At 36.1% G+C, this 23,132-nt stretch overlaps 1 protein-coding gene across 1 annotated transcript; it reads right to left on the bottom strand.

The window, feature by feature from the left end:
• Positions 1 to 2,800: 2,800 nt before the first annotated feature.
• LOC145768858 (solute carrier family 15 member 2-like) lies at positions 2,801 to 21,220 on the bottom strand. The gene is made up of 19 exons (XM_082580464.1): positions 21,161 to 21,220; positions 20,130 to 20,205; positions 18,322 to 18,463; positions 17,830 to 17,922; positions 17,266 to 17,365; positions 15,044 to 15,134; positions 14,547 to 14,624; positions 13,878 to 13,960; positions 13,228 to 13,311; positions 12,456 to 12,590; positions 10,995 to 11,116; positions 10,339 to 10,420; positions 9,523 to 9,681; positions 8,873 to 9,037; positions 8,635 to 8,681; positions 8,176 to 8,268; positions 7,232 to 7,466; positions 6,404 to 6,511; positions 2,801 to 5,464 (listed from the first exon to the last, which is right to left on the bottom strand). The coding sequence occupies exons 1-19, from the start codon at positions 21,218 to 21,220 to the stop codon at positions 5,309 to 5,311; spliced, it is 2,109 nt and encodes a 702-aa protein (XP_082436590.1). The 3' UTR covers positions 2,801 to 5,308.
• Between the last annotated feature and the right edge of the window lie 1,912 nt (positions 21,221 to 23,132).

Below are 23,132 nucleotides of genomic sequence, written 5' to 3'. Positions count from 1 at the left end.
GAAAATGATGTTGGATATTAAATTGATTGTCGATCTCAAATGTGACTTAAGTGAAACGAGTGAAATTTTATAGTTTGTTCGAAGAGTCATAGGCCTAGACCTATGTGTTCAAAAATCTATTCCTCTCTCCTTGAAAATCCAACTGACTTAGCTAACAATAAAATGGAGTTGATCAAACAACGGCTGTTCAACTCTGCAACCAAGCAACAATCTGTAAGATAAAGTTCAGTTGAATAATATGCAGAAGTCTGGCACTTTGAATTTTTTTTGCGGAAACACCTACACTACCGTACAAAAAAGAATTCGCAATCATTGATCTTGATCACCACACCAGACTTCTCTCCAGCACTCAAAGATATTTTTTTATTCGAAACGGTTGTTTTTTTTTATTGAAACGAATTAAACATTTTCACAAAAAATAATAATATTCGAAACCAAAGAAATTAAAACAAAGATGGTTGTGTGGAAGCGAAATATTTCGAACAGTTCAACTTAAAGTTTATACAATATGGACAGCATACCGAAGAAATTTAGAAAAGTCTCCCTCCGTTCAAAAATTGATGTTTTCTCGATTAAACTTTGCTGGCTTGACTAAAGTTTATAATGACGAATATAAAAATTATACTGCATGGAATTAATATCAATTGTTATGTAGCTTACTGCCTACGTGCCTAAATCTCTTTTTGTTTTATTCCACTTTCTTTGCAAATAGACTATTCTTCCATATACAATGCTGTAAAAAATGTCTTAATTCCTAACTGTTTTCAAAACGAAATTGTTTATGCAATTTACTGATATCTCCCTTCAAGTCTAAGCTTAATAAAGCAATCTGTTTGTAAAAATTGTAGACTAAAGCCATAACAATTGAAAATGAAATGTCAGGAAGAATGAAAGTATGGTTCTAACCTTGAGCAATGAACAGAAAGCTCCCTGCTTTGCAAGTGCCATCTACAGCAGTGTTGACGTGTTATAATGTTTGACATCAGGAATAAAATAGTCGTTTTTAGGACATAAAATATTTTTGTGAGCTTTTAGAAGATGACGCACTTGTCATAAACGGCAAACTGTGGGTCCGGACAATGACATAAAATGTTTACTTTCTTGCTGATGCATGTCGAACAAAGAATTGCACAAAGAACTTGTTTTCATGAATAGGTTAATAGATTTCTTTAGAACGAGCAAATAAATTGGATAAAGAAAGTCGACAATAGCCTACGACGTTCCTCAAAATGATTAAAAGAAATTATATTCGTAGGTCACTTTTTTTGGCATTTGAAGGCCATCTACTTGTTTGACAGACTTGGATCCCAAACTTCTACCTACAGTGTAAGAAGCCCGCCGCCGCCTTGTCCGCCCCGTTAGCTCAGTTGGTTAGTGCGTGACTCCGTGAACGAAGAAGCTTCAAGATCAAGCGACGCTGGTTCGACTCTCGGGGTGTGCGCTTGAGCAACGCATTATTAAGGAATGCTCTCTATTCAGCAGCATCTAATGGATGGAATAATTCCCCAACAACAACACTTCAACAATCGGAAACTTCACTCTGCCAATCTCGGTAACCGACCCTGTAACCAATGTCTATTTTCTAGCATATCGTATATGTCGTAGTATCATTGTTCATATCTGTTTAGCTTTTTCTTTCTTTTTAATTGATTTTCAAATTTTCTGGCCCCCCCCAGAAAAAAACTCTTAGATTCGCGCCTGTGTGTGTGTGTGTGTGTGTGTGTGTGTGTGTGTGTGTGTGTGTGTGTGTGTGTGTTGCGTGTGTGTGTGTAACAACATAGATGAAAATTAAACAAATAATCTATTAAATTCGGTATACATTTAGTTGTTCACACTGTTTGCAATATTCAAGTTTCTACAGACCATTAAACGGCTGCTCATTGAACTAGGTTATGAAAGTTGAATGCTGTAAAGTTTGGTGTGATTAGACCTAGCAATGCTATAGCCAGCGGTTTTTTGCAGCGTGAGCTTCAAAAATGCTGACTCATGATGGAACAAATGTGTAGTTTATTAACAAGTAAAAAAATTGAGACAAAAGTGGTTGATGCTGACATACCGCTCTCACAACATGATAACATCACGATTTAAAAGATACAAAAAAAAACAACTTTGAAATGACGCCACAGAGGAAGAAGTGACAAATTTTACACCTCTAAGGGTACCGCAAGTTGTCCATTTACATAGCCGTAGGACGTAGAGGTGTAGGGGTAGGGGGCGGTCGCTCCTCCGCTACAAAAAATAACATTACGAATTTAAGGGGAAAAGTGTCAAGGCGAATTGCTGCGCTTTTAAAAGTATTTGCAAAGACAAAATATGGGCAAATGTTTTTTATACCCGAAAAAAAATTTTTCTGCGGTGATGTCCATCTGAAAATTTATTCAACTTTATATAGAAAAGTGTAAAATTTTTATGCAATTCTTGTTTTTGTTTTTTGTGAAAAGTGGCGTACCTTTATCATTATTTTACATAGTGTGTTCTCGAACAATGTTACTTCAATACCAGCTTAAACTTCTAGTGTTCATCATCATCATTAAGTTCCTTCCTCTCGTCGAGGGTTGGAGGCAATGAGTGTTTATGCAGCACAAAATAAGTATTTTTTAAACTCAATGACGAAAGACGAACTTTATTCATTGAGAAAGAAAAACTATTAAAAGTAACGATGGAAAAGTCAAACATTGTTAACAAAGCAATTCTAGAAACCTAGAACAAAACAGATATATTGAACTTTTTGGCAACTGACAACGTTGTGTTCGCATCTATCTACTGTAAAACACATGTAATATTGAAAGAGCATGGTACTTGTAGCTCAAAGTGGAGATTTCTTACCGGAAGCAATATTTATTGCTGCCATACTGCAAGAAAGGTGAAAGTTAATAAGTGAACCACGTTCCAATCAATTGCCCGGGCATGCCACAAGGTTGCACAGAGACAACATTTTGCAATGTTTGCTGAGACCTCTGCAAGCGGCTTGAGTTACAAAAGTCAAATTTGATTTATTGACAAATTTAAAAAAAAAAGAAAAAGGGGAGACGTAGCAATGAAAGCCTAAAGTTCAGAGTTCAGTGTTTAACGTTCAATTAGCCCTTAATTTTTACGACTAGCGATATTATATTAAGAATTTATGACTGTATTTTCTTTTAGCAAATTAAACCACGCACAAACAAAGAAAATTGAAGACTTGAATATCACGAATTTATTTGCAGCTACACAATATTAATATGTGGCCAGTAAAAAAAAACAATACACATAAATATAATTCATGCGACGCTTTGAACAATAGCTAATGATCATATCACAAAACAAAGACGTAAAACAATGTGGAATCAGACGTTTGTAAATGCCGTTTGAAGTAGGCTATATTTAGCTCATTGTGATCGTACGCTTAAACTAATTCATCAAACGCAAAACGATATTCAAATTTTAACTGTTGCTTGACAAAAGGAAAATCTAATAAATTCCAACAACGAAGTGCTTACATGAATGATAAGTTAATAATAAATAGAATTTGTTTAATACAATCAGAAATCATATGCGTCGCTTTACAGTACCACAGTGATCTTCAACCTTTTCAGTCAAAGGCCCCTTTCAAAAGTTAGGCTACCAACCTAACAGACCCCTAACGGACCCCTAAACTTCTAATTGTGAGCTGGGGTAAACATTTCTTTTTCATTTACTCTTAAGCAAATGATTTTAATTGATGAAATGTTAGTAATTTTTTCAACCTTAACATTTCAGCAAAATCCAAGTTGGGAACCTATGCTTATCAGCGCAGGGTAGGCCATGTAAACGCACATGAAACTAATCACAAACAAAAGAAATAAACATTAACTTAACTCAACTATCTTTTGCAATTGTGTACAAATACAAAAGTAAGCTTACACAATATTCATCCGCAACATTGAGCAAGAAATTTAACTTTTTTGTGTTCCCTTCACTCAATCTGAATCTTCAACCGTCCGGCATAATCCTGGATACGAGAGAAAAGTGATGCAACTGCATGGAGTGATAAACGAACAACCTGCAGTGGTGACAGCAAGCAGCACCGTATCTACTTTTGAGGAATTGGTAAAACGTGGCCTACACAGCTTATAGGTAGACCTATACAATCATACTGTTGAATATCCAGCATTATGGCAAACCAACCGTAACCAAAACAACCCACCAACCAAAACAACCAACCAACCAAACCAACCAACCGTATAAACTTTAACCGTAGGATATAAGCTTTACCAACAAAGCAAGCACAATACCAAATACCCGTAGCCTACTTCCTCTTTGCTTTCAATTCAGCGGGAATACAAATCATGCAATTCATTTCTACAGATTCAAAAATTTATCACTGTAGTCACAATTATTCAAACTTCGTTTTGGAGTTTTTTCAGGAGGATCTTGTTTGCGTTTGGCTAAAGTTTGTCGTCACTTTATAGCCTACTACAACCGCAGAAAGTGTAACTGCTGAACTTTGCAAATGTGGCACAACATGACATAACAAACACAATCTAAAGACTTATATATGGGCTTTGTTACAAATTATATTACTACAGTATGATATCAATACTAAGTCTTTCAAAAGATCACGGTTTATAAGCATTTCAAAAACAACTCAAAACTAAAACAAAAAATATCTTTGATTCTTTGCGCTTGAGATAAAAAGTTACAGATCAGCACTAAAACGCAGAAACTATCATTCAGTAAGCTATAAAAAGCTCGGGCCTACTCCTCTTCAGTTTTAATGCAAATTAACGTTGAAGCCCTTTTTCACTTGCTTGTAGTTTCGCATAGAAGATGAAAGCTGACAAGTTTACAAAACGTTTGCAGCAATTGGAGTTTAGCTTTTGCAAATCGGAATTTACTCTTTTCATTCGGGTTATCCAAATATCAGTGGGATTATCTAAGCGTTTTGTATCAATTTTTCCTTAGAATTTGAACAGGAAAGTGTTAACTTTAAAATAGTTGTTTGTAGAATTGCTTCACAATTTTGAAAGTGTACATTTCATCTTTGCACTTTCTTCATAGCAGTATCTTATTGGAAACATCATTACAATTGTCAATTGTTCCAAACAAATTTAAAAAAAGACCTAGTAGGGTATGTATGTCGGAGGTATATATTTTTTTATTTGTACCGCAGCTGCTGATTTAGCTAACACAAGCTGATTCAATTAATTCGTTTTGCTAACCATCGGCCTAGGTGTTAAGTAGTATTTACATCGATTTTTTTTTTTTTTTTGTTAGGACAACGATATTCAGACCAAACGGTCCCATCTTTAGCTAAGGTTTTGTTCTTAGCGATTGGACATCGCAAGATAACCTAAGAAGTGCTTTCGTTGTAGTCTTCTTCTTCTTCTTCTACAGCTGGTGGTTCATCAAACTCATGTTCATCAACATATTCATAGCGCACAGCAAGCATGATGAATATGATGACAGCAATCCCAATTAAGCCGGCAAAGAGAAAATACTCATTTGACTGAAACATAAAAAAGGTTATTTTTACATTTAAACGATGTTTAAAAGCATTTTTGAATGCGATGAAGGATAAGTTCACTAACACGGTTCGCTTACAATGTTTGAATGGATTGAGGGTAGAAAATAATGTGGCCGGTATATGAATATATAATCTATAGTATGCATTAATAGTCAATAATACTTTAGGCCTATATGGCTTGTATCAGTTGTAGCCTATGTAACACATCACCTTTGCACGAAAGCTGAAACGTTTAATACCGACTTACATCAGGTACAACTTCACAATACAAAAAGCAAACATTGTTAAACAAAGCAATAAACAGCTTCAAAGCTATAATTTGATCTGTCATCATTTTTTTAAACAACATGCCAAGAATTGAGCACTTTGGCACACTGAGCTATTTTCTTTTTCTTTTCACTTTGACAAACAAAACTTATTTTGTACAAATATCCACTCGTTAAAGGGAATAATAAACAGATGTAGTTTAAATTTTCATTGGAGTGAAGCGTAACGATGAGCTACTTAATTTATGGTCTGACGAATCGAGTAAATGAATCATCCATGACGAAAGTTGCTTTGTGGTAAACTAAAGCAAATATTTTCAATCCGCTAGATGACAGCGTATAAAAATTCAATCAATGGCCTGGATAACGGAGAAAGCACGAGGTATGCTGATGATTGTTCAGTGTTCGTGCGGTCTGTTTTTCTGAGACCAAAATAAAGTGCTTTGAATCTGTGCTTGTTTTCAACAATAAAAAGGAGTGTTCAAATGCAGTATTTACATTATTTACTCAATTTTCAAAAGAAAAAAAAAACGGAGAAAGCACGCAAGGTGGTATTTCGTTTCTTGGTTAATAGCACGTGTCGTGTTCTGAATGTACGATATCTTCACTTTACATTTAACTGAAATCGCATGAAAGTAATTCTTTCGTACATTACCTGTTTGGAGATATATCTGGATTCCGCCACAATCAAAACAATAACATTTCCGATTGAAATGGTAAGAAGCCAGAAAGATGTCAAAATAGACTTCATGCTTTCCGGGGCCTGAAACAAAAAGTGTGACTAAATAACAGATCAGAGAAACTACAAAAACCAAGATTTGGAATCCATAGAAGCACGACTAGTCTCAATTGCAAACTACAAAATTTGCGATTGAAATTTTAGGTTTATATTTGAAATCACTTTAGGTGCTGTGATTGTTCCAGAAATATTAGGCTACTATGGAAGCTACTTAGTGGCAGCTATTTAATTTAACTACATTTTTGAAAGGAAAAACATTTTGAATCCGACAATTTAAACAAGGCTAAAATAGAAGGAAGTTGTGCACTTGTGCAGACATTAGGCTAAGTAGCTTACTGCATAAAATAGCAATAGTTGTGCCTGTTTCATTTCCTATTGCCTTTATAAATGTCACACGAGCAGCTAAGAGGTTTAAAAGGTATAGGCTTTTTTTCTGCTACATTAGCTCTTTATAGCATAATATAGCTGTTTTAGTTTGTGAAAACATTTAACGAAAAACCTGCATTTTAATAGCATTTTTTTCATACACCCGTTTCTTGCTTTCCCAAAATTTTAAATTACATAAGTTTAAACTTCAGCAAAATTCAACACGACAGCCAATAAATAACTACTTTTGCTACATTATCTCTGATTGGAAAGCAAATAACAGTTTTAATTTAATGAAAACGTCCAAAAATAGACCTTCGAAGTTTCATCAGATCTTTTAACAATATTGCCAATAGCGAATAACTTGTAAAATCATACTTGACTGTAAGAAAAAGCCAGTCCGGTGATAGAAAGAAAGATCTCTCCAAGCGTAATCAAAAAATATTGTGGGATCATCCAAAAGATATTGACGTCATTTGGGTGAATATCAGTGTAGGAAGTGACGGCCACACTACCAGCAGTCTGCCTTGCCACAAGTGTATAAACACCACCAGTGTCGACCGTGTAGTTGCTAGTGTAGTGCATCCTTTCTGAAGTAACGTTGAGTTGGTAACTGCAGTGAAACCAAAATGCTTTGTTAATAATAATAATAATGATGAGGTGTTTTTTCAATAGCGTCGTAGCCTACCAAGGTAAATGTGCGCCGTTCTCAGACACGCAAACAGTGCCAGCACAGACGTATACAGCCGCAACCGAGAACATGATTCATTGTAATCTACGTAATGTATCTTTTATGCATTGTAATGTATTTTCTATGCATTATAAAGTATTTTTTATGCATTTCATGGCGATTTTGGCAGGTCAATAATTAATTAAAGTTTATTTTTCATCCAACTGCATCAAAACAATACAGTGAAAAATTTGATCAAGAAAACCAAATGTTTGCTTAAACCTTGGTATAACACTCGGCAACGAATGCATCGTTTTTAAATTTGTTGGTGTTCCTGCTGGTTTTTCTTGCCATGGAGTCCGAAAAATAACCTTAATTTTTTCGCAGTATCTGCCGTTTCCACCTAGCTTGCAACTTATTGTTTATTTAAACAATAAAAATAATGTGGTAGCACTTGACCCTTTTAGGGCTACCCCCAAAAATTTGCTCTCTGCTTGGTAATGACGACGACTTTTTCTATAAGTAAATAAATCAAGTTAAAAAGATACAATTTTTTAGATTACAAAATTCATCATGTTTATATTGATCCAACGTCTGCAGACGTTGAATCAATGTAAAAATAACGGATTTTGCTGTCTGGAATCCCACTCACGTTCCCTTCTGTAATTCTGGGAGGGTCATATTTCCGTTTGATTTCAATGTGTTTCCATTGATATGAATTTCGTTGTTTAAAGTGTTGATAATTCTAAACAACAAGAAATAAAACAATCGCATGCTCGTACTACAAAATTGAAAAGATTTGCTGATCTGTAAAAAAAATTAAATCAAAACGATTTTCCCCAAAATTGTTTCGCAAAGCGCTTCATATAAAATGGTTATGCCACAGTACACACATAAACATATTTTAATACTCTAACAATTAATCTAATATGCGAGAGAGAGGGAAAAGATATAGTAAACTATTTTAATTTACTTTCAAATGCAAGCCACTCAAAAATGTAAATACTTTTTGCACAATATGTAATCAACTGTAAACATAATGACATATGTTTTGTGTGAGCAAAAAATATTTATAAGCAAGCTTAGATATGGCAAGTTCTAAAACTCGTACCCAACTACGGCTTTTCCATCATCTGATTTCTTCGTTGTGTGAGCAATCTGAACAAGAAATAAGCAACTTATTACATCTATTGGCATGGAACAACAAAACGACTTCTATCAGGCTATTAACGTTTGTTCATAGTGCAATTAAATGCCAATATGTACAACGCTGGATTAAAGTTAACGAAAGATCCCGCTTACTTGACCAACGTTTAAAATTGTAAGAAAAAATATATATTCCTACATACAAAAAGAGTTTTTAGTCCGCTTCCAGTATCTTTACTAAAGATAAGGTCAAAAGCTTGTTTTCCATGCAAAATCACAAATGTCTGCTCGGAGAAACTTGCGTTTCGGCAGGAAAAGGCGATCCAAAATATCCCGGGTGTTCTGAACTTACTAGCCGTATTTGAAACCTATAGAACAATAGCAGTGTTAGTTTAAATAAAATTAAAGGGCCCCAAATCGAATACCCGTTCCACCATATTTGATTTTAGAACGGTAGGCTACAAATTGATAATTTAATTTGCATTTGCTTTTAGATAGCAGTAGTTTGAATTTAATAAAGAATACAACGTTTTAAAGTTAAATCAAATATAGTTATTAATATTTCAAACCTTAACAGCCTGTTTCACTTAAATAAGGATCATCAGAAGGACCTTATTCAAATAGAATGTTTTAGTAAATGAGATAAAAAGAAAACAAAAAAACGCATGAATGAACCAACTTAGTTTTGCATCTTTTGTGCATCGTTTGTGACAATTGCCGGTTTAAGCGATGTTTGTTATTGAAAAACAAAAATATTTCTTTAGAATTTCGCTTTAAAGTATCATCAGATAACGTCGGGACAACAAAATTATGAAAAACAATTGAATTCCTTAAAATCTTCCTGTTTTCTTACTTCTCCGGGGTTCAAGAAAAGTCCTCCAGAACTAAGGCTCTGATTTTTCATAATCCACTCAGGATAGACCGTGGAATTGATCACTAGAGGGCAATCCGCTGCATTTATTACGCGCAAACTAGCCTGGGTCATCGACTGAGGTGTTGGAGTCATATTAAGCTAAATAAAAGATCAAGTTCAATTTTTGGTTTGTCACTATGATGAAGATTTAATAAGATTTCATTCGAATAAAGTAAAATACCAATCGCTATGAAGAAGTGGATGGAATGGACTTAATGAACGGAATAATTTCCCGGCAACAACACTTCAACAATTGGAAAACTTCACTCTATCAATCTCGGTACCCGGCCCTGCGTCAAAAGCCCCTACAACAATGCGAAACTACCAGGATAACCTATCAAGGCTTTGTCAGCCCTAGGATAAAAATTCAAGACCAACCAAGTCCAGTTTTAATCAATTTAATAAATTCATTTTTACTGCACAATGTTAGCATTGAAACAAAAATGAACCGAAAGATACAAATGAAATACGTAAAAATATTGAATGCAAATAAATGAAAGCCTATATTAAAATTACTTTTTGCCTAATGACAAAGTTGGCCAATGTCATCACTTGCGTTTAGCATATTTTCAATTTTTAAAGTCCTTGCAGAGAGATAGAGGGAGAGAGAGGGTGGCAAGGCAAACCTTTACCAGAAAAATGATAAGTAACTCTCGAAAATGCTCCCGTTTTCAAATTACATTTCCGATCAAAAAGTTGTTTTATTGGGACACCCTTACATATGCTACCCTTGCTTCATCGACTACACTCACTTACTTCAATTTTCTCTTGAATTATTGCTGCCACAATGAAAGATGAAGCTGCCAAAATCATGCCGACGGCCATACGTTGCAGAGGTCTGCAATAAGTAAACTTTGTTACAAAAGTATTAATACATGAACTGGGGAATGGCCTCTGCCTCCTCCTGTGAATGTGGTGCCGAGGAACAGACCGCAGACCACAGCATCAATGACTGTAGGCCAACCATCTTCAAGCCACCTAACGGAGTGGAAGGTCTGCGCGTCATGGATGATGAAACCAAAGACTGGCTCCTCTCTAGTAGCCTTCCAGTGTAGTCCGAGAGCATCGTGAATCAGGGATGGTAAAAAGATAGACCCTCGGCTCCAGAGGCTCACACGATGACGACATGAACTCAAACTAAGGTGTCTTTGTTTGGTTATCAAAAAAGTAAGTAATAAATCAAATAAAGTCAGAAAACGCCAAACTTAAAGCATACAAAAGCACTAATTGTTAATTATCATTATTAAATATAGAAACATCAACTACCAACAGTTGACAAACTGATGGAACAGTTTTCTTGAAAGACAGAAAGAGCAAAGGGTGTTTCTACTGTACTACAGTATTTGACACTTTCAAAAACTACATCATGTCTCAACAGACTAAGTTTGCATCTTTAGTCGAACAGAGCTTACTTAAAGTCAATGTTGAGTTTGCGAAGGCAGGGATAGAATAAACTTTCGCTCAATGGGATTAAGAGAATTATGAAGATGGGATTGCAAATCTGCATTTGATCAGGCAGAACTTGAATAGACCCCTGCAACATAAAAATAAAATAATTCAGCTGTATTTCAAAAATTGCTCAAATCAAAGAACTAAAATGAGAAGCAGTCAATGCAATAGACAAAGTTTTCGCGTTATTTTTATCTTTTTGAGAAATTAAATACAGTCACTCAACATAACAACCAAGCTGTAGAATTAAAATATTTTGAAATTTTTTTGCAAAATGGAAATATTTATCTTCGACAAGTTGGTAAAGCATAAGGTTTGACAGAAGCTTTCTTTGTCATAAACCCTTACCACGTACGAAACTAGTTTTCGAAACACGGTTCATGAGTCATGACAGTTCCCTTGTCATGTTCAAAGCGCATGTTCAAAGTTCATGTTCAAAGAAACTGTGTTCCGAAAGCTAGTGCAATACGTTATTACCATAGCGAACTCGCAGCATCACGCTAAAACAGGTCGTTAATATCTACATTGTAAAGTAAGTTTTCAAAGCTTCAACTCTCATGACTATGACTGATCGTAACACATGATCAGGAAACCGTGTTCCTGTGTTCCGAAAGCTAATGCAATTCGAGCGAACTCGCAGCATCAGGCTAAAACAGGTCGTTAGTATCTACATTGTGAAGTAAGCAACGATCATGCTGCTAAAAGCGAAACTTAGTCTATTGCAAAATTATAGAGTTTGACTTTACATTAATGCGCAGCAACAAAATACAAAGAAGTTAATATGTTTTGTTTTCAAACTTTTTGAAAATGTTTGTTGTATCCCGGCTTACGCCCGGTGGTTGAAAATTTAACTTAAATGGACGAGAAGACAAGGAAGCCAATATTCGTGACCACCTTTATGCTTTTAAGTGTCTTGCCAAAGATATAGCTGCATGCTACTGAGCAGCATCGAATCGACGCTCTTTGAAGTGCCATAACAAATCTCTCACCATTCGGCTATGTAGCCGCATTTACGGAAAATGATTAAAGTACAATACAATCTTTCGTTCAAAAACGGCTGACGTAGGTGACCTCTGGCCTTTCGCTGCCATTCTTGTTGTGCAAATTGTATCTTTGTGATGCTTGTATTTTGCCTGGTGTTTCGCTGACAAAGTAGTACGAAATACTGCATGTAATATTTCCCCAAAAAATTAAATAATCCGAATTTGACGACTACAAAGAAACTACAAAGCTGCTTCATTCTGATAATTTCAGTGATTGAACCTGATCTGTATAAAATCAATTCCCAGCAACAGAGAAAAGGTGAAGAAAAAATTTTTGGGCCTGTGAGCAAGTTTCCAACAAGTTGCAAATGTTTTTTTAGTCAGCAGTAAACACATTTGGAACTTGATTTTTAATAAACGTTTTAAAAAGATGTTTCTTACCACATAGCCATTCATTTGGACTGCTTGTAATGTCCATCTGGATCCCTGCTGGTCAAATAAAGTCCAGAAAAGAGGAAGAGGAATAAACAGAACAAGAATATTGAGGACATACTTGATGTCACGAATTAGAATTGCCTAAAAATGAAAAAGAAAGATGAAGTAAAAAATTCGTAACAAATACAGCGTAAACAGACATAACCCAGCAACAACACTACATTAAACATTATAAAAACAAAAAACAAAAATAATAAGCTAACGTTTTCGGCTAGTCATACAGCCCTTTTCACGCCTATAAGAAAAATATTTAAAAAAAGTTATTGTTTTTGTTTTTTGTTTCTGTAATGTTAAATGTAGTGTTGTTGCTGGGTTATGTCTGTTTATGGTTTAAAAAAATTACCTCTCCACCCAAATTGTAATATAGCATAAAATCAAGAAAAATAAATTCATACTAAATATCACAAAAAAAGCTGTGCTTGGGAATTTAAATATTACGTTAAATTACGTAGAAAAATTAAAGTGTTAAAGTAAGAAAACAAGTTTTCCTTTATTTCAGCATTGCATAGAAATAGACTAACTTTATTTTTTGAAGATGCATGTTGACACTGTATGTGAAACGTGAGTAGAGTAAACCCAGTGCCATGTTATTGGTTATACACTTTGCATCTCAAAATGAACAAGTTGAAAAATAAGTAAGAATTTTGACCATCGAAATACTTTACTTCCTTTACTAAAGTTAACAAATGAACACAATACTCTCAGCAGCAAGCCTTACGTTGTTTGGCGTTAACGCATAGTCGAGCCAATGCTTTTTCATCCGCTCGTACTTTGGTGTGTTCCATCGGTTCCGAATGGCAGCCTGAAAGTATGTTGGTAACTCATCAAGAAGTCTTCGGCATCACCTCCATAACCATACAACGATCAGAGTACTTTTGCCTCAGAGTGTATGATTCGCAGTGTATTCTTCACAGTGTATGATTTGTTAAACCAAATTTTGTTTGGTATCATATGAATCGTTTTAGAGAATGATTTAAAAGTCGGAAAAAACGACAAAACTTTTTTCCTCTTGTTTGCTCAAGATTAGTTTGTACGATCACGTTTATTTGTTGTCTTACAACGTCTTTTTTTACAAGGTTTAAAAATTGTTATTGCTTAATTTAGTTGTTCTATGATAATCATAGATCTGTCAGCACATACTCGCAAGCAGGCCATTCCGACTGCTTTCGTGCTGGTTTTAACAATTTTTGATCAGGTTAGTCAAAATGTTGTACACATGTCAATTGTTAACTCTTTTTTTGATTTTTGTTATGTTTTAGTGTTGTCATTTTTTTTCTGTAAATTTGAACATTTATTCCCTGAAAACGTTTGAATTTGCATTGGTTTTGTGTATTTGAAATCTTTTTTTACCCAAAGCTTGCTACTTACTCCAATGGCCTGACAGACTTCCAAAAAGATATTTCCTGCTGGTGGGTTTCGTTTGTACCACTTTGTTCCCATCACGAATAAACCTGAATGTTACAAAACATCAAGGTTCAATAGTAACCCTAAGTTTAGGAAGTGTTAGCGTCTTTAATGTATTTTTTTATTTAGTGTTGCTAAAAAGTACCAGAGTCCCAAAATATAGCTTACTAAGTTTGAAAAAAAAACAATTGTCTCAAAGATTTAATTTAAAAACAAAAATTGGCTTATTTGCGAAATAATGGCAAAGGAACTGAAGCAACTTTCGGCCCAAAAAATGCAACATTGTTATTCTTATTCAAAGAAAATGAAGGAGTGTACAATACATGTCAATAAAGGTGTTTACTACGCTGAAGAGATCGGAAGATCGAAACGCTGGTCACTGTCCGTAGTTACTTATAATAATGTCTTTTTAGGAATTTTGTCTTCAGATATGCTTTATTTCTAAAGAAATAAAGAGTCAAATATTATGCAAATGCAAATTTCACTTTGTGTGGAGCTACATGTACTTGAGAGGTTATTTTTATCCACTTATTATTCTCAGTTTGCTATAAAAGCTCTTTTCCACTGTTAAAACTATCTCTTTTAAAACTATCTATTCCAAACTATCTAAGCTTGCTGTGGCGATTAACTTACACAACGCAACAGCCATCAATATAGCTGGAATCCCAAAAGCAAGGGCATAGCAATCGTCTCCAAAACACTTGACGTTTTCTACACAAACAAAAAACATTTGTAAGGTAAGGTTTAATCCACTTGATAAATCCATATATGTCTTAATTAGTCGCATTCCAGCTTTATAATTTGGTCTTTTTTTGCAATGCTTCAACGTCTGCATACGCTGAATAAATGTAGCAGGTCGCAAAGTCGAATAACCTTCCAACGATAGAGAAGTATGTAGGAATTTGTAGCAGATCTATATTAGGCATCGACTTGTACTTAATTTTTGTGTGTTGCCATGGTAAGCTTAAATTGCTTCCTACCTTCAGGAATCTTCTGACTTGATTAAATGTAATCAAAATAGATGAACTGGTAGAAAACCCCTTTGATTGTCTGGTTAGGGAAAACAATATGCATTCTTACATTTTCTTGACAATGTGATCACAAACTTATTATGTTTGTAGCCTACTAACCTCGAATAAGTGGAGATATAAACGTAGAAAGCAGACTTCCAGCGTTGATGACAAAGTAGAACAGCGAGAAAAAACGACCACGATCTTCAGGCTGTAAAAGTACCATACAATGTATGCATTTACAACAAGGTCTTGTACTTTTTCTGCTAAAATTGCTACTGTTGTGAGAATTCAGAATTTGTTTTTTTGTTTTTCATATCTTTACCCTGCATTGTGGGAAAGCGGACTTGAGCGCTATGAATCGGTGTACGCCTTCCGACGTACACCTGACCCACGCTGCAGCCGACGGTAATGTCTGTTTCCGGTTGTCTACTCTACTTATGACTTAAATTTGGTACTACCCATTACTCGAAATCGATCACTGGGTAGAGGCAATTATCGTAAAGTTTCTTGCCCAGAGAAACAACAGCAAGTGCGGGTGGCTGGAGTCGAACATGCAGGCTCTCGACTGCGAGCGCAACGCGCTAACCACTCGGCCACTGCTGCCGATCATCCGATGTGTGTGCGTGTGACTGCGTGTGACTGTCCAGTCTGTTATGCAATGTTTTGACCAGCCTACTGTTAGTTTTTGGCATTTGGGAAGGTGTGAGTTGAATTGCAGGTGTTTGTCTAAGTGTTGTTTTTTTGCAGATGATAGTTAAAAGTGTAATAACGTTGCCAACAGTTTTTGTGAAATTATGAAACACTTATCATCTGAACATTAAGTATAGCGTTGACCAGTTTTCAGTTTTCTTGATGACGCAAAACATGTCAACAACATGCGTGAACGACAATTGTGGAGGTGTAGAAAATGTGATGATGGCTTTGCCTTCAACATATTCCATGAATATATTTGTTACAACTGGTGAGATACAAAAGCCATCGACGTGCTATAAAATGGACTGCACTACACACTGTTACAAAAAAAAACAGTTGATTAGAAACAAAGTTTTAAACTTTCAAAAACGAACTTCCAATGACCAGCTAATTATCTGATACTAACAAACTTGAAATGAAGTCAACAGCTTCTGCAAAAGGCAGCCCTTGCTGCAAATCATGACTGCTTATAACTTTTCTATATAGCATAACGGTCGTTTTCTAAACAAAAAACAACGTTACCTCAGCACAAGCAGATTTATCATAAACTAAAGGGAGCTAAGTATCTGTTCAGCCAACAAATCAGTAAATCTCCAGACGTTGAATCAACGTAAAAAAGAGTGAGTTTTTAGTTGGGTGGTAGGTAACTTTCAATGAAAAGCTTCCGGAGTGCCGATCGATGGCAACTCGTCAGATCGCAGACGTCAGTCACGATTTATTTGTTGGATTTTCAGTGATCAAACAATCAAAAAACTTTCAATGCTTGGCAGAGGATAAAGTTTCTAATCACAACATTTGTGATAAGTATCGTATTTACATTAAAATTTTCAGTCGTAAAATCAAAAGTTTTGAATTCAGCTTGTTTCAGCTGAAACAGCTTAGTCAAACCAACCAACCGTTCTTGAAAGACTTTCATGGTTGAAAGTGAGTGATTTTCATGTTTTTTGTGAATCACAAACCATTATCAAACTCAAACAAAAGTTTGTTGTGATCTTCACAACAAGCAAAAATTTCTCATTGTTAGCTTCAACATCTAAGTTAAATCTTTTTCAAAAAAACTGAACGTTTACACGTTTACACCTAAGATAGTATATTGACTTATATATTCACCAAGTTTCTTTGTACCTGCAGTGAAATTAGATCTAACATTGGCAGTTTGCTCTGCTCTTTTGTGGGAGGGTAGCAGTCTTTTGTGGGAGAGTAGCAGTCTTTTGTGGGAGGGTAGCAGTCATTTATGGGAAAGTAGCAGTCTTTTGTGGGAGGGTATCAGTCTCTTTATGTCTTTGCAAAATTGCTGTTGAAGGCCTTGATCATTATCACTTTACTTGTACATTATAAACCTGCAAGCATTTTGCGTTCTCAAAATCAATTGCTCTCATGTAACAGTTCATTCAAGACGCTATATGAAATTCGCAGCTTCCCTTTGTTGCTGCCAGTTGCCAAAATCTACCTGTTTGTATAAACTGTAAAAAAAAAGCTGTAAACTTAAATGAGTTCAAAACTTGCTTGAAAATATTATATTTTTTTGAATAATATAATTGCAAATACCACATTATTTTATCACCATCGCCATGTACAACCCTCAAGAGCTTAATTTGTATTGTGGATGTGACGTTATCTAAATGGTATTATTATTATTATTATACCTGGTCAACTTCGAACTGGTCTCCTCCAAATGCTGAAACACATGGCTTGATGCCTCCAGTTCCTATAGCAATCACCAATAATCCAACGGACGATAAGACTCTGCAAAAAAACGAATCAATGCTGAAAATGTACGAAGCAGTACACTGCGACAAAGCGATCAGCCAAAAAAGCCATTTCCGTTGTCATGAAGTAGCAATCTTTAACATACAGTGGGTTATTGTAACAAAATCATTATACATTTTGTGATCTAAGAAAAAGATTTGGACTGAAAGAAAGTACGATGGAAAGAGAGGGGAAGAGAAGAATGATTTATGAAATCGCCAAGAGTTGGCCTGGACAATGGGATATGACTGATTGACTGATAGATGAAAACAAATATTCATGAGATCTTAAAGCCTGGAACAGGCACAGCCTTTGAGCAAAGCGATGGTTGTGATCAAGAAGTTACAGAAATTATAGATGTTGACAATTAACGTAAAACTTAGCTTTGTTCAAAGCAGATATGAATCTACAGAACTTGATGTAGTCACGTATTGTACTTTATATTGATTGCAACTACTTACGCGTGTACTGTGTAGCCCCCTAAGGTGCCAACAGCTCCGAGAGTGTTGAACACCATGCCAATGGCGTACACTATGGAAAGCCATAATATTGTCCTGCAAGACAAGTGCCGCATTATTATAGATCAGTTTGCTTTTGGCAGAAACATTTTGTTGATGTTCCAGTGATATAGTATCCAACTATCAAAATCAGTAGTTCTTACATTACATTTATTACCAATTAACGACCCAGACGGCAAGATTCGTCATGTTCACATTGATTCAACGTCTGCAGACGTAAAAATACAAAATCGATGTCAATATATCGATGTAAAACTGACCGATTTTGCCATCTGGGGATAGAGACAATACAGAGTGACGTAAATGACGCATTAAACTTAAACAAAGGACTTTACTATTCGGTATAAATTCAGACTAAACTAAGTTTTCCCAAAAGTAGGCTAAGAGGCAAGTGAATGAAAATTATGCATTACAGCCGCTTGTATATTTCGTTACCTGTATTTTCCCCACCAACTGTCAGCGATGATGGCTCCAAGCAAAGGAAACAGATATGCCAGTACGGTGAACGCATGATACACAGCCGTGGAAGTGTCGCGATCCCACAGAAGATAATAGTTCAAATACAAAACTAGAATTGCTGCAAAAAATACGTCATATTAAAATTATATTGATATTTGTGACGTCAACTGAATAAAAACGTCTAAAAAATAATGAAGAAGTAAAACTGATTTTAGTCTGTAGCAAAAATAGCACAGTGCAGCAATACACGAATAATGGTCTTTTCAGTAAATGTTCGTCTAATTCAGGGGTCACCAAACTTTTTTCTCTGAGGGCCGGATTGCTACGAGATTAACAGCTGCGGGCCAGATGCAAATTGCGAAAAGATATACAGTACAACTATTAAGAATCTTCATTGACTTGAATTGAGCAAATAAATAACAAAGTCAGCGGTGGAATAGCAAAGTTGTGATGAAAATCAAAAGGTTGCTGGAAAAGTTATTCCCTACTGTGATACACTACATGGCATCGTACTCTTGAAAAAAAATTACATCTTTCCAAATTTGGCCTAGGCTGTCTCCAAAAAAATCATTAACAGGTTGCGTGTAGCTCAACAGCAACGTCAGTCCTTTACAAAAAGTTTGGTAACTTTTTTCCTTAACAGTTGTAGTGCAGCTGTTATTTCCACAGCACGTGGCGGGCCGAATGAAATCAGTTCGCGGGCCTTAGTTTGGTGACCCCTGGTCTAATTAATAGAATCCAGCCTTTTACGATTTGAGTAGAGAATGTCAATTCAGAAAATTTAGAACGAGAAACGAGTGTCAAAAATAAAGGAAGTAAGCTTATCTTGTCATAATTATGCAATGCACCAGCATTTGCTGATGTCGCAATGCGGAAGCGTAAAAGCTTCATTATGACAGTCTGACACAAACAAATAAATAAAAAAAGGAAAAAATGTATTGTATTTCTTTGTAGTGTAGCTGTGTGGATCAGTTCAGTTTATTTTTTGTTTTGTTGGCGAAAAAGAAAGACACAAAAAGCAAAAACATAATAAACACAAATAATTCGCACAACAAGGATGGCAGCGAAAGACCAAAAGGTCACCAAAGTCAGCTACCACCCAAACATTTAAACAAAAGACACAAAATTCGTACATCTACATCTACACAAAATTCGTACACGTACAGCTTTGCCGTCTTCTCAGGATCGCACATCAGAGAAGACGGCAAAGCATTGGGGGGTCTGGGGGCTTCGCCCCCAGCTCCTTGGATAATCACAAAAATTTGCTTTTCACTAATGGAAATCTGTTTAAAGAGGCCCTAAAACGTGGCAGTGAAGTTATTCTTCCAAAAGCCCGAGGTCCATCTTCAACAAGAAGGTCCGGATTCGGACCGCGGTCTGCCAGTTGAGTAGCCCTGCTATTCATTATACAATGGTGTGGTTAGCAAAACGCAATGCTCACTGTACTATAGTGAGTGCTCAGCCCCGTGCAGACGTCAGGTTCCTTCATAGTCTCCAGACTCTAGATAGTGAAAGTATTTGCTGCTGTTTAGTTCTACTTACAATAAAAAGTAACTTGAAATAAACTCAAGCTTCTAGCTATCAAATTGTGCTTCTTATTGTCTCACAAAACCAAAACTCTGTTTGTCAATAGTTTTCCAAATGAAATACACAACAAAACAAATGATTTGCAAAAGCTAAAGCAGGGCGATTTTAATTTAATAAAGTGGCATATTTCTCAGTTTTTTTAAGAGAATTTCTGTTCAATTACTAATTAGTAATTACAGTCAAAATAGTCTGCTTACTTCGTAGGCCATAAAAGGAATATCTTTCACAGAATTCATTTCCCAAGATGAAGAAGACGCTGAAAGGAAAACGCCTCTGAAACAAACAAATATTGTATTCTTCAAATTTTAGAAAATAAGCAAATATTAAATTATTATAGATCCTAAGATGAATCATTATTTTTTGAAGGATGTCACACTGCCTTTCGAACTTAGGTCACATGACCTATCATTAACATGGAAAGAACCATTGCGTCAATGCGTGATGCGTAACCACATGCTTATGACGTAGTCACTTAAATGTAAGTAGGCCGATAATCTCATTCTTGGTGACTATCATACCAATGAGCTGTTTGCTGCAAAAGAAATAGGCCTACTACTGCGGTGCTAATATTGGCAAGAAGAAAAACAAAGGCTAGAATTTAATTCCACAAAGGTCTTCGTTGATTTCATATTCAAAGTTATCATTTTGCAAACTTTACGTTTTGGAGGCAGGAAGCTGAAATTAATCGTAAATTACTAACTCTGAAGTTGCAGAGACTTAAAACAAAATCTCAAACTTGAATAAAAACCGCTGAAGTTTGCAACCATATTTAAATACACAGGCACGTTATCGCCGTCACAAGGCTCAATATCCGTTGTTCACTCAATTCTTGCGCAGCGTACAGTATGACAAAAAGAAACATCAGATAGCCTACTTTATTGTTCAAAAGACCATATCAAATCATACAGCAGCATCGTTTTTTGTCGTATCCAGGCTTACGCCCGATTGGTTGAAGATTTAGATTAAGTGGGCGAAAAGGTAAGGAAGCCAATCTTTGTGTGTTCTGCACTGGATGTGTGACATGGCCGCACCGCCGCATGCTCTTGAGCGGTGTCGAACCAGCGCCTTTTCGAGCGCCGTACCAGGGCTCTCATCACTCGGCTGTGCAGCCGACAGGCAGCATCTGGAATCACCTAATCAACAGTACACCTACTTACACAGAGTGCATTCAAATAACACAAGATTTACGTAAATGCTTTAGCTACAATCATCAAAAGCGATCACTGACCTCTCTGCGGTCTGGCAACAACGCTTGGTTCTCTGAAGTGCTGTCTTGTCGGTCAGACATGATAGCTAAAGGAAAGTGTTAACCTGGCCTTATCTCAAACACTGTAAAAATGCTCATTCTATTGAATGCTCGTAGCTCGCGTGCACGTGAAATCAACCCTTTGAACAAGAAACTGCTTCAATCATGCAGTTAAGCTGCTTTATAAGCGACAATTGATTGACGCCTACTTCCTTCCTCACCCAGACAATCACAACAAGAGCTATAGATTTGATACTAAGCTTCACTACGATTGAATTGGCAAGCTTATACATAGCTTGGTAAGGTGAGTCCCATACTTGATCTAAGCATCGGGGGATGAAAAGATAAGGTCCTCATTATACTAAGCCTTCGGCACTAAGGAGAGTAGGGTGGCCAGTTCTTTTCTCTCGGCCGCCTTTACTTCAGCAACTACGCCCATCCAATTTATTCCACCTTGAGTAGAGGTGAGCGGTGTGTGTGTGTCAACAACCAGCTTAAGCCGGGAGTCGAACCAGGATTGCATGATTGAAAACCGAGCGCCTTATCCGCTGCGTCATTCCTACCGCCATAGCTTGGTTTGGTAGCCTACTGATTTATGATAATATTTATTTAAAGCCAAAAGTAATGGAAAATAAATCTCTTAAGAATTACAAAGGAAGGTCATTTAATTTCTTCCATCACCGTCTTCCAATATGCATAAATACATCATATATTGTACTTCCCCTTCATTCTGTTTTGTCTGTTTGTCGTATCCAGGCTTTCACCCGGTGGTTGAAGATTTAGATTAAGTAGACGGGAAGGCAAGGAAGCCAATCTTCGTGTCCACCTTCAGGCATGCCTTTTAAGTGTCCTGCCACAGACACAGCCGCATGCTCTTGAGCGGTGTCGAACCGGCGCCCTTTCGGTTGCCGTTCCAGGGTTCTCACCACTCGGCTATGCAGCCGACTTTCATTCTGTACTATACGTTAAATCAAAATGATGCTTAAAACCAGTATTGTTTAACAAATATGGGGAAATATAATCTTCTGACAGAGATCAAACGCACAACAATGCTACAAAGAGACGACTCGGCTGCAAGTCTTGTAATGCAAAACCTTTACTTTGTCCAAGAATAAAATAAAAAAAATGAAAAATAAAACATTATGTGAACAAAATTCTTTCTCCCTTTCTTTAATGACATAGTTTCTTAGATTAATCCCAACACATGATAAGTAAAAACTAAAAAATGACTTTAAGATATTAGACCACAACTGTCTACAGAAACATATAAGCTACTCAGTGTATGGGCTATTGGAATGAACGCTACAAGGAAATAACAAAGCATTTATGAAAGTTCAAAAAATTGCATCATACTTTTTTGCGTTTTTACATTAGCTTGCTGTGTTGCAACGTTATAGTTGCATGAATTTGTAATTTGGTTTCTCGGAATGTTTTGATCTTGTGCCATCAAATTGAGGGGAACAGAAACTTGTAAAAGACAATTTTGTTTTTTTAGTGAAGAGCTTTCTGAACGTCTCGTGACTTTTTCAACAAAAGAAACAAAAAATGGAAAAAATTCTCCACCCTAAAACGTTTGAATAATGTGAAATTAATCAATTGTCTAAACTAGAAGACTTCTATGCACCTTTCATATTCCTTTTTATATTTCAACTTTTATATAATGCTGGCTTATTTATTGTCGCTCTACAACTGCTGAGGTCTTTTAGCGACAGGACTCATTTTTAATTAGATTTATGTTGTCATCACATTATTACCGACTTACTCTCACTACGTTATGCAAGAAAGAACACAATCAGTACAGTTTTCCGTTTTTAAAGTCTCCGATATAACCCGTCCTGGAATCGATCTGAGATCAAGCAGCACTAGAGCCGAAGGCGATAACCACTTGGCAACTGAGCTGGTTATATCTGCTGCATCGACCAACGGATTACAAATACGCTTCCGGTCAGAGGGC

This window comes from Aplidium turbinatum, chromosome 4 (genome assembly GCF_918807975.1).
Source record: "Aplidium turbinatum chromosome 4, kaAplTurb1.1, whole genome shotgun sequence".
In the NCBI taxonomy this organism is placed as follows: Eukaryota; Metazoa; Chordata; class Ascidiacea; order Aplousobranchia; family Polyclinidae; genus Aplidium; species Aplidium turbinatum.
This window is presented reverse-complemented; position numbering and strand designations above follow the sequence as displayed.